Genomic DNA, 14,721 nt, shown 5'->3' on the forward strand with positions numbered 1-14,721 from the left:
AAGAGTCTATGATTTTGCCGTGGATAGGGGCAGAGACAGGGGAAAGTGTTGGAAGGGTTACTGCCTGCCCTGCTCTCATTTCCCTACAGAAATAGGGGTTGGTAGCACTAGGTAGGTACCTAATATATAGGGGCAGAGACAGGGGAAAGTGTTGGAAGGGTTACTGCCTGCCCTGCTCTCATTTCCCTACAGAAATAGGGGTTGGTAGCACTAGGTAGGTACCTAATATATAGGGGCAGAGACAGGGGAAAGTGTTGGAAGGGTTACTGCCTGCCCTGCTCTCATTTCCCTACAGAAATAGGGGTTGGTAGCACTAGGTAGGTACCTAATATATAGGAGCAGAGACAGGGGAAAGTGTTGGAAGGGTTACTGCCTGCCCTGCTCTCATTTCCCTACAGAAATAGGGGTTGGTAGCACTAGGTAGGTACCTAATATATAGGGGCAGAGACAGGGGAAAGTGTTGGAAGGGTTACTGCCTGCCCTGCTCTCATTTCCCTACAGAAATAGGGGTTGGTAGCACTAGGTAGGTACCTAATATATAGGGGCAGAGACAGGGGAAAGAGTTGGAAGGGTTACTGCCTGCCCTGCTCTCATTTCCCTACAGAAATAGGGGTTGGTAGCACTAGGTAGGTACCTAATATATAGGGGCAGAGACAGGGGAAAGTGTTGGAAGGGTTACTGCCTGCCCTGCTCTCATTTCCCTACAGAAATAGGGGTTGGTAGCACTAGGTAGGTACCTAATACATAGGTGGACATGCCCTCACCTGTAGGATCTGCTGGCCCAGTTGCAGGTTCCCCCGGCTCCGCCGCACAAGGTGCTTCAGCAGAAGTTTGGTGCTTTCGGTTTTCCCCGCACCGCTGTCGCCGCTAGAATGAAACGAGGCCAAGTTACACGGGGGGCCCCACAGGGAGATGTGGGAATTGATCTGTTAGAGATCTGTTGGGCGGCACTGATTTATTGGGGGACAATCTGCTGACCCAATACAGGGGCATGGTAAGGTCCATTACTGGGGCTGCGGGGGGGGGGAAGGGGATCAGCACATCTCGCCTGGGGATTTACTTGTTTATTAGAACCCAATCCCTCATTTTACACAAATATTTGGGGTCTCCATGATATATTAATGTATTTCCCGCATTACTGACAAACACACAGTGGGGGTTCTACTCTATTAGGCCTCCTTCCATAGTGTGTAACTGTTCTGCCCACACAGACTTTATTCTGGTACCAACTAACTGGCACTTGGCCTCGCCCTGGCACTCGGCCCCGCCTCGGAAACAGCTGGCACTCGGCCTCGCCCCGGCAACAGCTGGCACTCGGCCTCGCCCCGGCACTCTTTCCTCCCAACGGAACCTCTGCCCAGTAGAATGATTGGGTCTCACCTGATGACCACACACTGGTTCCGAGAGAGCTTTCCCGGGTTTCCCTGCAGGGAGTTGTACGCACGGTCGGCGACCGCAAATATGTGGGGGGGCAAAGAGCTCAGGGGCCGAGAGCTGAATATATCGGAGATCTGTAGGGGAGAAAAGAGACAGCTGTCTGTATGCGAGACATGCAGGGAGAGAGTAAGAGGGAGGGGAACAAGGGGAGCAGATTTAATTTAACCAGCAGCCAAATGTGAAAAACACCCCACAAAGGGAATGTGGGTAAAGGGTAAGTTACCTCTGGGCTGTATAATGGGAGGTCTCGGAAAGGGTTAACAGCAATCAGAATATCTCCGACGTACGTCTGAAAGATAAAACATAGATGAACCCCAATATGTGAATTTCCCTCATTAACTTTCTGCACACATTTGTGGGGTTCAGTTAACGATCACTCATTCTTAAGCCTTAATTTATTTATGTGAGATCATATCCCCCCATTTATTTATATATAGTGATCCTACCCCCCTTATATATTTATACATAGTGATCCTACCCCCCTTATATATTTATACATAGTGATCCCCCCCTTATATATTAATATATAGTGATCCTACCCCCCTTATATATTTATATATAGTGATCCCACCTCCTTATATATTTATATATAGTGATCCTACCCCCCTTATATATTTATACATAGTGATCCCCCCCTTATATATTAATATATAGTGATCCTACCCCCCTTATATATTAATATATAGTGATCCTACCCCCTTATATATTTATATATAGTGATCCTACCCCCCCTTATATATTTATATATAGTGATCCCACCTCCTTATATATTTATATATAGTGATCCTACCCCCCTTATATATTTATACATAGTGATCCCCCCCTTATATATTTATATATAGTGATCCTACCCCCCCTTATATATAGTGATCCTACCCCCCTTATATATATATATATATAGTGATCCTACCCCCCTTATATATTTATATATAGTGATCCTACCCCCCTTATATATTTATATATAGTGATCCTACCCCCCTTATATATTTATATATAGTGACCCCCCCCCTTATATATTTATATATAGTGATCCTACCCCCCCTTATATATTTATATATAGTGATCCTACCCCCCTTATTTATACATAGTGATCCCCCCTTATATATTTATATATAGTGATCCTACCCCCCTTATATATTTATATATAGTGATCCTACCCCCCTTATTTATACATAGTGATCCCCCCCTTATATATTTATATATAGTGATCCTACCCCCCTTATATATTTATATATAGTGACCCCCCCTTATATATTTATATATAGTGATCCTATCCCCCTTATATATAGTGATCCTACCCCCCTTATATATAGTGATCCTACCCCCCTTATATATTTATATATAGTGATCCTACCCCCCCTTATAGATTTATATATAGTGATCCTAACCCCCCTTATATATTTATATATAGTGATCCTACCCCCCTTATATATTTATATATAGTGATCCTACCCCCCTTATATATAGTGATCCTACCCCCCTTATATATTTATATATAGTGATCCTACCCCCTTATATATTTATATATAGTGATCCTACCCCCATTATATATTTATATATGGTGATCCTACCCCCCCCTTATATATAGTGATCCTACCCCCCTTATATATTTATATATAGTGATCCTATCCCCCTTATATATAGTGATCCTACCCCCCTTATATATTTATATATAGTGATCCTATCCCCCCTTATATATTTATATATAGTGATCCTACCCCCCTTATAGATTTATATATAGTGATCCTACCCCCCCCCCCTTATATATTTATATATAGTGATCCTACCCCTTATATATTTATATATAGTGATCCTACCCCCTTATATATTTATACATAGTGATCCCCCCCCTTATATATAGTGATCCTACCCCCCCTTATATATAGTGATCCTACCCCCCTTATATATATATATATATAGTGATCCTACCCCCCTTATATATTTATATATAGTGATCCTACCCCCCTTATATATTTATATATAGTGACCCCCCCCCTTATATATTTATATATAGTGACCCCCCCCCTTATATATTTATATATAGTGATCCTACCCCCTTATATATTTATACATAGTGATCCCCCCCTTATATATTTATATATAGTGATCCTACCCCCCCTTATATATAGTGATCCTACCCCCCTTATATATATATATATATAGTGATCCTACCCCCCTTATATATTTATATATAGTGATCCTACCCCCCTTATATATTTATATATAGTGATCCTACCCCCCTTATTTATACATAGTGATCCCCCCTTATATATTTATATATAGTGATCCTACCCCCCCTTATATATTTATGTATAGTGACCCCCCTTATATATTTATATATAGTGATCCTATCCCCCTTATATATAGTGATCCTACCCCCCTTATATATAGTGATCCTACCCCCCTTATATATTTATATATAGTGATCCTACCCCCCCTTATAGATTTATATATAGTGATCCTAACCCCCCTTATATATTTATATATAGTGATCCTACCCCCCTTATATATTTATATATAGTGATCCTACCCCCCTTATATATAGTGATCCTACCCCCCTTATATATTTATATATAGTGATCCTACCCCCTTATATATTTATATATAGTGATCCTACCCCCATTATATATTTATATATGGTGATCCTACCCCCCCCCCTTATATATAGTGATCCTACCCCCCTTATATATTTATATATAGTGATCCTATCCCCCTTATATATAGTGATCCTACCCCCCTTATATATTTATATATAGTGATCCTATCCCCCTTATATATTTATATATAGTGATCCTACCCCCCTTATAGATTTATATATAGTGATCCTACCCCCCCCCCTTATATATTTATATATAGTGATCCTACCCCTTATATATTTATATATAGTGATCCTACCCCCTTATATATTTATACATAGTGATCCCCCCCCTTATATATAGTGATCCTACCCCCCCCTTATATATAGTGATCCTACCCCCCTTATATATATATATATAGTGATCCTACCCCCCTTATATATTTATATATAGTGATCCTACCCCCCTTATATATTTATATATAGTGACCCCCCCCTTATATATTTATATATAGTGACCCCCCCCCTTATATATTTATATATAGTGATCCTACCCCCTTATATATTTATACATAGTGATCCCCCCCTTATATATTTATATATAGTGATCCTACCCCCCCCTTATATATAGTGATCCTACCCCCCTTATATATATATATATATAGTGATCCTACCCCCCTTATATATTTATATATAGTGATCCTACCCCCCTTATATATTTATATACAGTGGTGTGAAAAACTATTTGCCCCCTTCCTGATTTCTTATTCTTTTGCATGTTTGTCACACTTAAATGTTTCTGCTCATCAAAAACCGTTAACTATTAGTCAAAGATAACATAATTGAACACAAAATGCAGTTTTTAAATGAAGGTTTACGTTATTAATGGAGAAAAAAAACTCCAAATCTACATGGCCCTGTGTGAAAAAGTGATTGCCCCCCTTGTTAAAAAATAACTTAACTGTGGTTTATCAATTTCAATTTCAATATCAATTTGTGTAGTCACCCCCAGGCCTGATTACTGCCACATCTGTTTCAATCAAGAAATCACTTAAATAGGAGCTACCTGACACAGAGAAGTAGCCCAAAAGCACCTCAAAAGCTACACATCATGCCAAGATCCAAAGAAATTCAGGAACAAATGAGAACAAAAGTAATTGAGATCTATCAGTCTGGTAAAGGTTATAAAGCCATTTCTAAAGCTTTGGGACTCCAGCGAACCACAGTGAGAGCCATTATCCACAAATGGCAAAAACATGGAACAGTGGTGAACCTTCCCAGGAGTGGCCGGCCGACCAAAATTACCCCAAGAGCGCAGAGACAACTCATCCGAGAGGCCACAAAAGACCCCAGGACAACATCTAAAGAACTGCAGGCCTCACTTGCCTCAATTAAGGTCAGTGTTCACGACTCCACCATAAGAAAGAGACTGGGCAAAAACGGCCTGCATGGCAGATTTCCAAGGCGCAAACCACTTTTAAGCATAAAACATTATGGCTCGTCTCAATTTTGCTAAAAAACATCTCAATGATTGCCAAGACTTTTGGGAAAATATCTTGTGGACCGACGAGACAAAAGTTGAACTTTTTGGAAGGTGCGTGTCCCGTTACATCTGGCGTAAAAGTAACACAGCATTTCAGAAAAAGAACATCATACCAACAGTAAAATATGGTGGCGGTAGTGTGATGGTCTGGGGTTGTTTTGCTGCTTCAGGACCTGGAAGGCTTGCTGTGATAGATGGAACCATGAATTCTACTGTCTACCAAAAAATCCTGAATCCTGTTCGTCAACTCAAGCTGAAGCGATCTTGGGTGCTGCAGCAGGACAATGACCCAAAACACACCAGCAAATCCACCTCTGAATGGCTGAAGAAAAACAAAATGAAGACTTTGGAGTGGCCTAGTCAAAGTCCTGACCTGAATCCTATTGAGATGTTGTGGCATGACCTTAAAAAGGCGGTTCATGCTAGAAAACCCTCAAATAAAGCTGAATTACAACAATTCTGCAAAGATGAGTGGGCCAAAATTCCTCCAGAGCGCTGTAAAAGACTCGTTGCAAGTTATCGCAAACGCTTGATTGCAGTTATTGCTGCTAAGGGTGGCCCAACCAGTTATTAGGTTCAGGGGGCAATTACTTTTTCACACAGGGCCATGTAGGTTTGGATTTTTTTTCTCCCTAAATAATAAAAACCCTCATTTAAAAACTGCATTTTGTGTTTACTTGTGTTATCTTTGACTAATAGTTAAATGTGTTTGATGATCAGAAACATTTTGTGTGACAAACATGCAAAAGAATAAGAAATCAGGAAGGGGGCAAATAGTTTTTCACACCACTGTATAGTGACCCCCCCCTTATATATTTATATATAGTGATCCTACCCCCCCTTATATATTTATATATAGTGATCCTACCCCCCTTATTTATATATAGTGATCCTACCCCCCTTATTTATACATAGTGATCCCCCCCTTATATATTTATATATAGTGATCCTACCCCCCTTATATATTTATATATAGTGATCCTACCCCCCTTATATATTTATATATAGTGATCCTACCCCCCTTATATATTTATATATAGTGATCCTACCCCCCTTATATATTTATATATAGTGATCCTACCCCCCTTATTTATACATAGTGATCCCCCCCTTATATATTTATATATAGTGATCCTACCCCCCCTTATATATTTATATATAGTGACCCCCCCTTATATATTTATATATAGTGATCCTACCCCCCTTATATATAGTGATCCTACCCCCCTTATATATTTATATATAGTGATCCTACCCCCCTTATATATTTATATATAGTGATCCTACCCCCCTTATATATTTATATATAGTGATCCTACCCCCCTTATATATTTATATATAGTGATCCTACCCCCTTATATATTTATATATAGTGATCCTACCCCCCTTATATATTTATATATAGTGATCCTACCCCCTTATATATTTATATATAGTGATCCTACCCCCCTTATATATTTATATATAGTGATCCTACCCCCCCTTATATATAGTGATCCTACCCCCCTTATATATTTATATATAGTGATCCTACCCCCATTATATATTTATATATGGTGATCCTACCCCCCCTTATATATAGTGATCCTACCCCCCTTATATATTTATATATAGTGATCCTATCCCCCTTATATATAGTGATCCTACCCCCTTATATATTTATATATAGTGATCCTACCCCCCCTTATATATTTATATATAGTGATCCTACCCCCCCCTTATATATTTATATATAGTGATCCTACCCCCCTTATATATTTATATATAGTGATCCTACCCCCCTCTTTATGTGTAATATATATATATATATATATATATAAATATAGAAGTCCAAGCAACAGGCACTCACGTCTGATGGAGTCACAGATCGCCTGGGTGCAGTATTAGAGCTGTAGTATAGAGAGCAAAAATGGAAGAATGCCGCACTCACAGGACTTAGTGTAGAAAAATAGAGTAGTTTATTTAAACAAAAAACCTGACATACATATCACCAGGTAAGTACCCAGATCCGGGGTAAAAGAATAGGGAGCCCAACATAGAAAGAGGTAAGTGCAGGAAAGAGATACAGACGTGAGACAAGGGTTAAACCATGATATAGAATTAAGTACAGGTATAGGACCCATTATCCAGAATGCTCGGGACCAAGGGTATTCCGGATAAGGGGTCTTTCTGTAATTTGGATCTCCATACCTTAAGTCTACTAAAAAATCAATAAAACATTAATTAAACCCAATAGGATTGTTTTGCATCCAATAAGGATTAATTATATCTTAGTTGGAATCAATTACACAGTACTGTTTTATTTCAGTTTTAAAATTCTGAATTATTTGATTAAAATGGAGTCTATGGGAGACGGGCATTCCGTAATTCGGAGCTTTCTGGATAACGGGTTTCCGGATAAGGTGTCCGATACCTGTATTGGAAAGGAAAATAAGGCTAGGCACATAATCCAAACACTCACAACGGGGGAAAATAACCCAAATATTGGGCGTCTCCATATTTGTTTTATATATATATATATGTATGTTTGTCCCTGAGGAAGAGCACAGTTGGTGCTCGAAACGTTGGATCTTTTTCATTAAAAATTTTTTTGTTTTCTAACTAAGTCCCTGTGTGTGCAGCTCATTGTCTTGCTATATACATGGTTTTTGCAAGCACCCGGGGCATTTGATTATTATTAGGGTGTGCTCTGTTCTTTTCTGTATATATGTATGTATATAGTGATCCTACCCCCCCTTATATATTTATATATAGTGATCCTACCCCCTTATATATTTATATATAGTGATTCTACCCCTCCCTTATATATATATATAGTGATCCTACCCCCCTTATATATTTATATATAGTGATCCTACCCCCCTTATATATTTATATATAGTGATCCTACCCCTCTTATATATCCTTATATATTTATATATAGTGATCCTACCCCTCTTATATATCCTTATATATTTATATATAGTGATCCTACCCCCCCCTTATATATTTATATATAGTGATCCTACCCCCCCTTATATATATATATATAGTGATCCTACCCCCTGAGGGTCTCATTCAGGGCGCAGTTATTATTGAGGCACAGACCCCCCACCCCCTGGACAACAGGTGCCCAAACAATCAAACTGGGCAGCAGGTTCTGGAACCCTCCCATGAAGCCAAGTTTCTGAAACTAAAGAACAGCCCCACCCCCAGCTGGCATTGTGGGCACCGGCACATGGGGCGCATTGGCACCAATAGTATTGCGGGTCCTGTACGACCACATGGATGGAGTCCAAGGGTCCATAAGTGGTGCCAACACCTTCTTTTGTTCCAGTCGGTCAGACAGATGGTCCAAATGCTGGGAACCATAGAAGGCGAAGGGGGGCTGTAGCGCTATACCCTGGCGCCAATACACTGGCACTATACCCTGGCACCATACCTTGGTTGATACGGAACATCCACATATTATCCAGGCCCAGCCCCCAAACCAACTGGTGCCCATGGGACATGCCTATTGGTCGGTACTGTAGGCCATCAGTAGTGCTTGTTCCATATAGGCACCCATAGAGCTGCCACCCTAGGCACGGGCCCTTAGATGCCCATGTGGTCAGTATGGCCCTGTGTGTATGGGCGGCTTTAGTGGGAAAATCAAGCAAAGGGGAAATAACCCTACACTTTGTTTATTAATGCGTTAGACAAATAGTAACAAGAAAGTAGCCGATATTACACAGAAGGTCTGGGAGAAACCAATGGCCTGATGGGGGGGTATCTATAGGGAGGTGGGAACCTATGGGGGGGTGTATCTATTCAGGCCTCCCCGCTCCCACACTATTCATTATACTGGTTACTCTCCTGTAAATGTCACAGCGTGAAACTGTCGCTTGTGTTTCCTACCTGCACCCTTCGCTCTTTACAAATGAAAGGTTACAATAGCAGAGAAAGGAAGGTATAAGTTGCCCTTTACACAGGCCTCTGGTTCTGGTTAAGCTGGTTCCAGTAGAGCTGACACTATAAACAAGGAAGCAGATGCAGCTATTGGACTAGAGGGGGGGCGGGGCTACATTCAGGGCACAAATAACCCAACATAATCCAATTAGTCAGAAACAGGAAAATAAACGTAACGGACGGGACCGTAAGGATTTAATTTCACAGATATGGCAGTTAGTACTGAGCCAAGCTGGGCCGGTACCACTGGTACCAACCCAGGGAGCCCACACTCTGCTTGGCACAGAAGCAATGAGGGGGTTGTTCTTATCAGAGATCCATAATAGCCCCCCCCAGGTGAGAGAGACTGCACAGCCAATCAGAACACCTGCCCACCTAAACTTACACAGATTAGAGATGTGATTGGCTGGACCCACAACAGCCCCCCCACTTACTTCTCTATATGCGTGTGCCATCATTGTCATGTGTGCCCCCCGAGTTACAGCGAACACTGAGCAACACTCACCTGCTGCCCCACACCCCCCTCGCCTGCTGCCCCACGGAGCAGTAAGTGGTATATAGAGGGGTAGGGGGGCAGGAAAGGAGCAGTAAGTGGCACATAGAGGGGTAGGGGGGCTGGAAAGGAGCAGTGAGTGGCACATAGAGGGGTAGGGGGGGCAGGAAAGGAGCAGTAAGTGGCACATAGAGGGGTAGGGGGGCTGGAAAGGAGCAGTGAGTGGCACATAGAGGGGTAGGGGGGGCAGGAAAGGAGCAGTAAGTGGTACATAGAGGGGTAGGTGGGAAGGAAAGGAGCAGTAAGTGGTACATAGAGGGGTAGGGGGGCTGGAAAGGAGCAGTAAGTGGCACATAGAGGGGTAGGGGGGGCAGGAAAGGAGCAGTAAGTGGTACATAGAGGGGTAGGGGGGCTGGAAAGGAGCAGTAAGTGGCACATAGAGGGGTAGGGGGGGCAGGAAAGGAGCAGTAAGTGGTACATAGAGGGGTAGGGGAGCAGGAAAGGAGCAGTAAGTGGTACATAGAGGGGTAGGGGAGCAGGAAAGGAGCAGTGAGTGGCACATAGAGGGGTAGGGGGGCAGGAAAGGAGCAGTAAGTGGCACATAGAGGGGTAGGGGAGCAGGAAAGGAGCAGTAAGTGGCACATAGAGGGGTAGGTGGGAAGGAAAGGAGCAGTAAGTGGCACATAGAGGGGTAGGTGGGAAGGAAAGGAGCAGTGAGTGGCACATAGAGGGGTAGGTGGGAAGGAAAGGAGCAGTAAGTGGTACGTAGAGGGGTAGGGGAGCAGGAAAGGAGCAGTAAGTGGCACATAGAGGGGTAGGGGAGCAGGAAAGGAGCAGTGAGTGGCACATAGAGGGGTAGGGGAGCAGGAAAGGAGCAGTGAGTGGCACATAGAGGGGTAGGGGGGCAGGAAAGGAGCAGTGAGTGGCACATAGAGGGGTAGGGGAGCAGGAAAGGAGCAGTAAGTGGTACGTAGAGGGGTAGGGGGGCAGGAAAGGAGCAGTAAGTGGTACATAGAGGGGTAGGGGAGCAGGAAAGGAGCAGTGAGTGCCACATAGAGGGGTAGGGGAGCAGGAAAGGAGCAGTAAGTGGCACATAGAGGGGTAGGGGGGCAGGAAAGGAGCAGTGAGTGCCACATAGAGGGGTAGGGGGGCAGGAAAGGAGCAGTAAGTGGCACATAGAGGGGTAGGGGAGCAGGAAAGGAGCAGTGAGTGGCACATAGAGGGGTAGGGGGGCAGGAAAGGAGCAGTGAGTGGCACATAGAGGGGTAGGGGGGCAGGAAAGGAGCAGTGAGTGGCACATAGAGGGGTAGGGGAGCAGGAAAGGAGCAGTAAGTGGCACATAGAGGGGTAGGGGAGCAGGAAAGGAGCAGTGAGTGGCACATAGAGGGGTAGGGGGGCAGGAAAGGAGCAGTGAGTGGCACATAGAGGGGTAGGTGGGCAGGAAAGGAGCAGTGAGTGGTACATAGAGGGGTAGGTGGGCAGGAAAGGAGCAGTAAGTGGCACATAGAGGGGTAGGGGAGCAGGAAAGGAGCAGTGAGTGGCACATAGAGGGGTAGGGGGGCAGGAAAGGAGCAGTAAGTGGTACATAGAGGGGTAGGGCGGGGCAGGAAAGGAGCAGTGAGTGGCACATAGAGGGGTAGGGGGGGGCAGGAAAGGAGCAGTGAGTGGCACATAGAGGGGTAGGTGGGCAGGAAAGGAGCAGTGAGTGGCACATAGAGGGGTAGGTGGGCAGGAAAGATGGGGTAGGGGGGCAGGTAGGTGACACACAGAGGGGCAGGTAGGTGACACAGAGGGGCAGGTAGGTGACACAGAGGGGCAGGTAGGTGACACACAGAGGGGCAGGTAGGTGACACACAGAGGGGCAGGTAGGTGACACACAGAGGGGCAGGTAGGTGACACACATGTTGTGTATAGTGTAGATGTAGTATATTACAAATATACTGGATATTCCAAGATTTACCACAACCAGGTAAAGGAAACAACCACGGTTCTTTTCCAGAGATGAAGCTAATTTATTTCGATTATCCAGCCCAGAGACAGGGAATGATACAGAGATCCTTTAAATATGCCCACAGGATCTGTTCTATAGGGATCCGCCTTCAGGACTTCTCCCTAACCTAACTTCTATATCTTTATGTGTGTTTCTACGTTACTGTCCAACTATGTGACTATCAGAGTTTCCTTAGTTATACTCTTAGAATCTCACTGACCAAAGTAGGGATGTGTTCTGATTGGCTGACAAGATAATCAGGTATCAGAATCTTATTGTGTTAGTTAGTCGGGTAGTTCCCATAAGGAGCCGTCTCACCACATAAACAACTGTACACACAATTCAACTTTGAAATACAAAAGACCCTCCAGTTGGCTTCCTGTGATATCTTGGTGTTGATCCCCCCCTATAATAAATCCCAAGGGAACCAACACAAAGGCACTTCAAAGCTTCCCAACTTATCAACTGAATTAACATCTGACTGACTCATTGTTTAAATCTATACAGATATCTTGTGCACTATGTACATTCATATAATTAAATAATACTAATTTCATACACTTGCAGGTATGTACTGTATGCACAGTCCCCAAACATATTACTACAACACAGAGGGGCAGGTAGGTGACACATAGAGGGGCAGGTAGGTGACACATAGAGGGGCAGGTAGGTGACACATAGAGGGTTAGGGGGGCAGGTAGGTGACACACAGAGGCGTAGGGGGGCAGGTAGGTGACACACAGAGGAGTAGGGGGGCAGGTAGGTGACACACAGAGGCGTAGGGGGGCAGGTAGGTGACACACAGAGGAGTAGGGGGGCAGTAAGTGACACATAGAAGGGCCGGTAGGTGACACACAGAGGCGTAGGGGGGCAGGTAGGTGACACATAGAGGGGTAGGGGGGCAGGTAGGTGACACACAGAGGAGTAGGGGGGCAGTAAGTGACACATAGAAGGGCCGGTAGGTGACACACAGAGGGGCAGGTAGGTGACACACAGAGGGGCAGGTAGGTGACACATAGAGGGGCAGGTAGGTGACACACAGAGGCGTAGGGGGGCAGGTAGGTGACACACAGAGGAGTAGGGGGGCAGTAAGTGACACATAGAAGGGCCGGTAGGTGACACACAGAGGCGTAGGGGGGCAGGTAGGTGACACATAGAGGGGTAGGGGGGCAGGTAGGTGACACACAGAGGAGTAGGGGGGCAGTAAGTGACACATAGAAGGGCCGGTAGGTGACACACAGAGGGGCAGGTAGGTGACACACAGAGGGGCAGGTAGGTGACACATAGAGGGGCAGGTAGGTGACACACAGAGGCGTAGGGGGGCAGGTAGGTGACACATAGAGGGGTAGGGGGGCAGGTAGGTGACACACAGAGGAGTAGGGGGGCAGTAAGTGACACATAGAAGGGCCGGTAGGTGACACACAGAGGGGCAGGTAGGTGACACACAGAGGGGCAGGTAGGTGACACATAGAGGGGCAGGTAGGTGACACATAGAGGGGCAGGTAGGTGACACATAGAGGGTTAGGGGGGCAGGTAGGTGACACACAGAGGCGTAGGGGGGCAGGTAGGTGACACACAGAGGAGTAGGGGGGCAGGTAGGTGACACACAGAGGGGCAGGTAGGTGACACACAGAGGGGCAGGTAGGTGACACACAGAGGGGCAGGTAGGTGACACACAGAGGGGCAGGTAGGTGACACACAGAGGGGCAGGTAGGTGACACATAGAGGGTTAGGGGGGCAGGTAGGTGACACACAGAGGGGTAGGGGGGCAGGTAGGTGACACATAGAGGGGTAGGGGGGCAGGTAGGTGACACACAGAGGGGTAGGGGGGCAGGTAGGTGACACATAGAGGGTTAGGGGGGCAGGTAGGTGACACACAGAGGGGTAGGGGGGCAGGTAGGTGACACACAGAGGGGTAGGGGGGCAGGTAGGTGACACACAGAGGGGTAGGGGGGCAGGTAGGTGACACACAGAGGGGTAGGGGGGCAGGTAGGTGACACATAGAGGGTTAGGGGGGCAGGTAGGTGACACACAGAGGGGTAGGGGGGCAGGTAGGTGACACACAGAGGGGTAGGGGGGCAGGTAGGTGACACATAGAGGGTTAGGGGGGCAGGTAGGTGACACACAGAGGGGTAGGGGGGCAGGTAGGTGACACACAGAGGGGTAGGGGGGCAGGTAGGTGACACACAGAGGGGTAGGGGGGCAGGTAGGTGACACACAGAGGAGTAGGGGGGCAGGTAGGTGACACATAGAGGGGTAGGGGGGCAGGTAGGTGACACACAGAGGGGTAGGGGGGCAGGTAGGTGACACACAGAGGGGCAGGTAGGTGACACACAGAGGGGTAGGGGGGCAGGTAGGTGACACACAGAGGGGTAGGGGGGCAGGTAGGTGACACACAGAGGCGTAGGGGGGCAGGTAGGTGACACATAGAGGGGTAGGGGGGCAGGTAGGTGACACATATAGGGGCAGGTAGGTGACACATAGAGGGGCAGGTAGGTGACACATAGAGGGGCAGGTAGGTGACACACAGAGGCGTAGGGGGGCAGGTAGGTGACACATAGAGGGGTAGGTAGGTGACACATAGAGGGGCAGGTAGGTGACACACAGAGGCGTAGGGGGGCAGGTAGGTGACACATAGAGGGGCAGGTAGGTGACACATAGAGGGGCAGGTAGGTGACACATAGAGGGGCAGGTAGGTGACACACAGAGGCGTAGGGGGGCAGGTAGGTGACACATAGAGGGGCAGGTAGGTGACA

General features: G+C 45.7%; 1 protein-coding gene across 3 annotated transcripts in view; it reads right to left on the reverse strand.

Annotated features, from left to right (window-relative positions):
- The window catches only part of LOC100485792 (myosin-3), a 64,096-nt gene that overhangs the window by 48,997 nt on the left and 378 nt on the right, over positions 1-14,721 (reverse strand). For all 3 annotated transcript variants that reach the window (XM_031895062.1, XM_031895061.1, XM_031895060.1), the window contains exons 2-4: positions 1,661-1,726; positions 1,381-1,511; positions 765-867 (exon numbers count right to left, since the gene is read on the reverse strand). In XM_031895062.1, coding sequence (XP_031750922.1) covers positions 765-867; positions 1,381-1,511; positions 1,661-1,726 — 300 coding nt within the window. The remainder of the gene's footprint in view (positions 1-764; positions 868-1,380; positions 1,512-1,660; positions 1,727-14,721) is intronic.

This window comes from Xenopus tropicalis, chromosome 1 (assembly GCF_000004195.4).
Source record: "Xenopus tropicalis strain Nigerian chromosome 1, UCB_Xtro_10.0, whole genome shotgun sequence".
In the NCBI taxonomy this organism is placed as follows: domain Eukaryota; kingdom Metazoa; phylum Chordata; class Amphibia; order Anura; family Pipidae; genus Xenopus; species Xenopus tropicalis.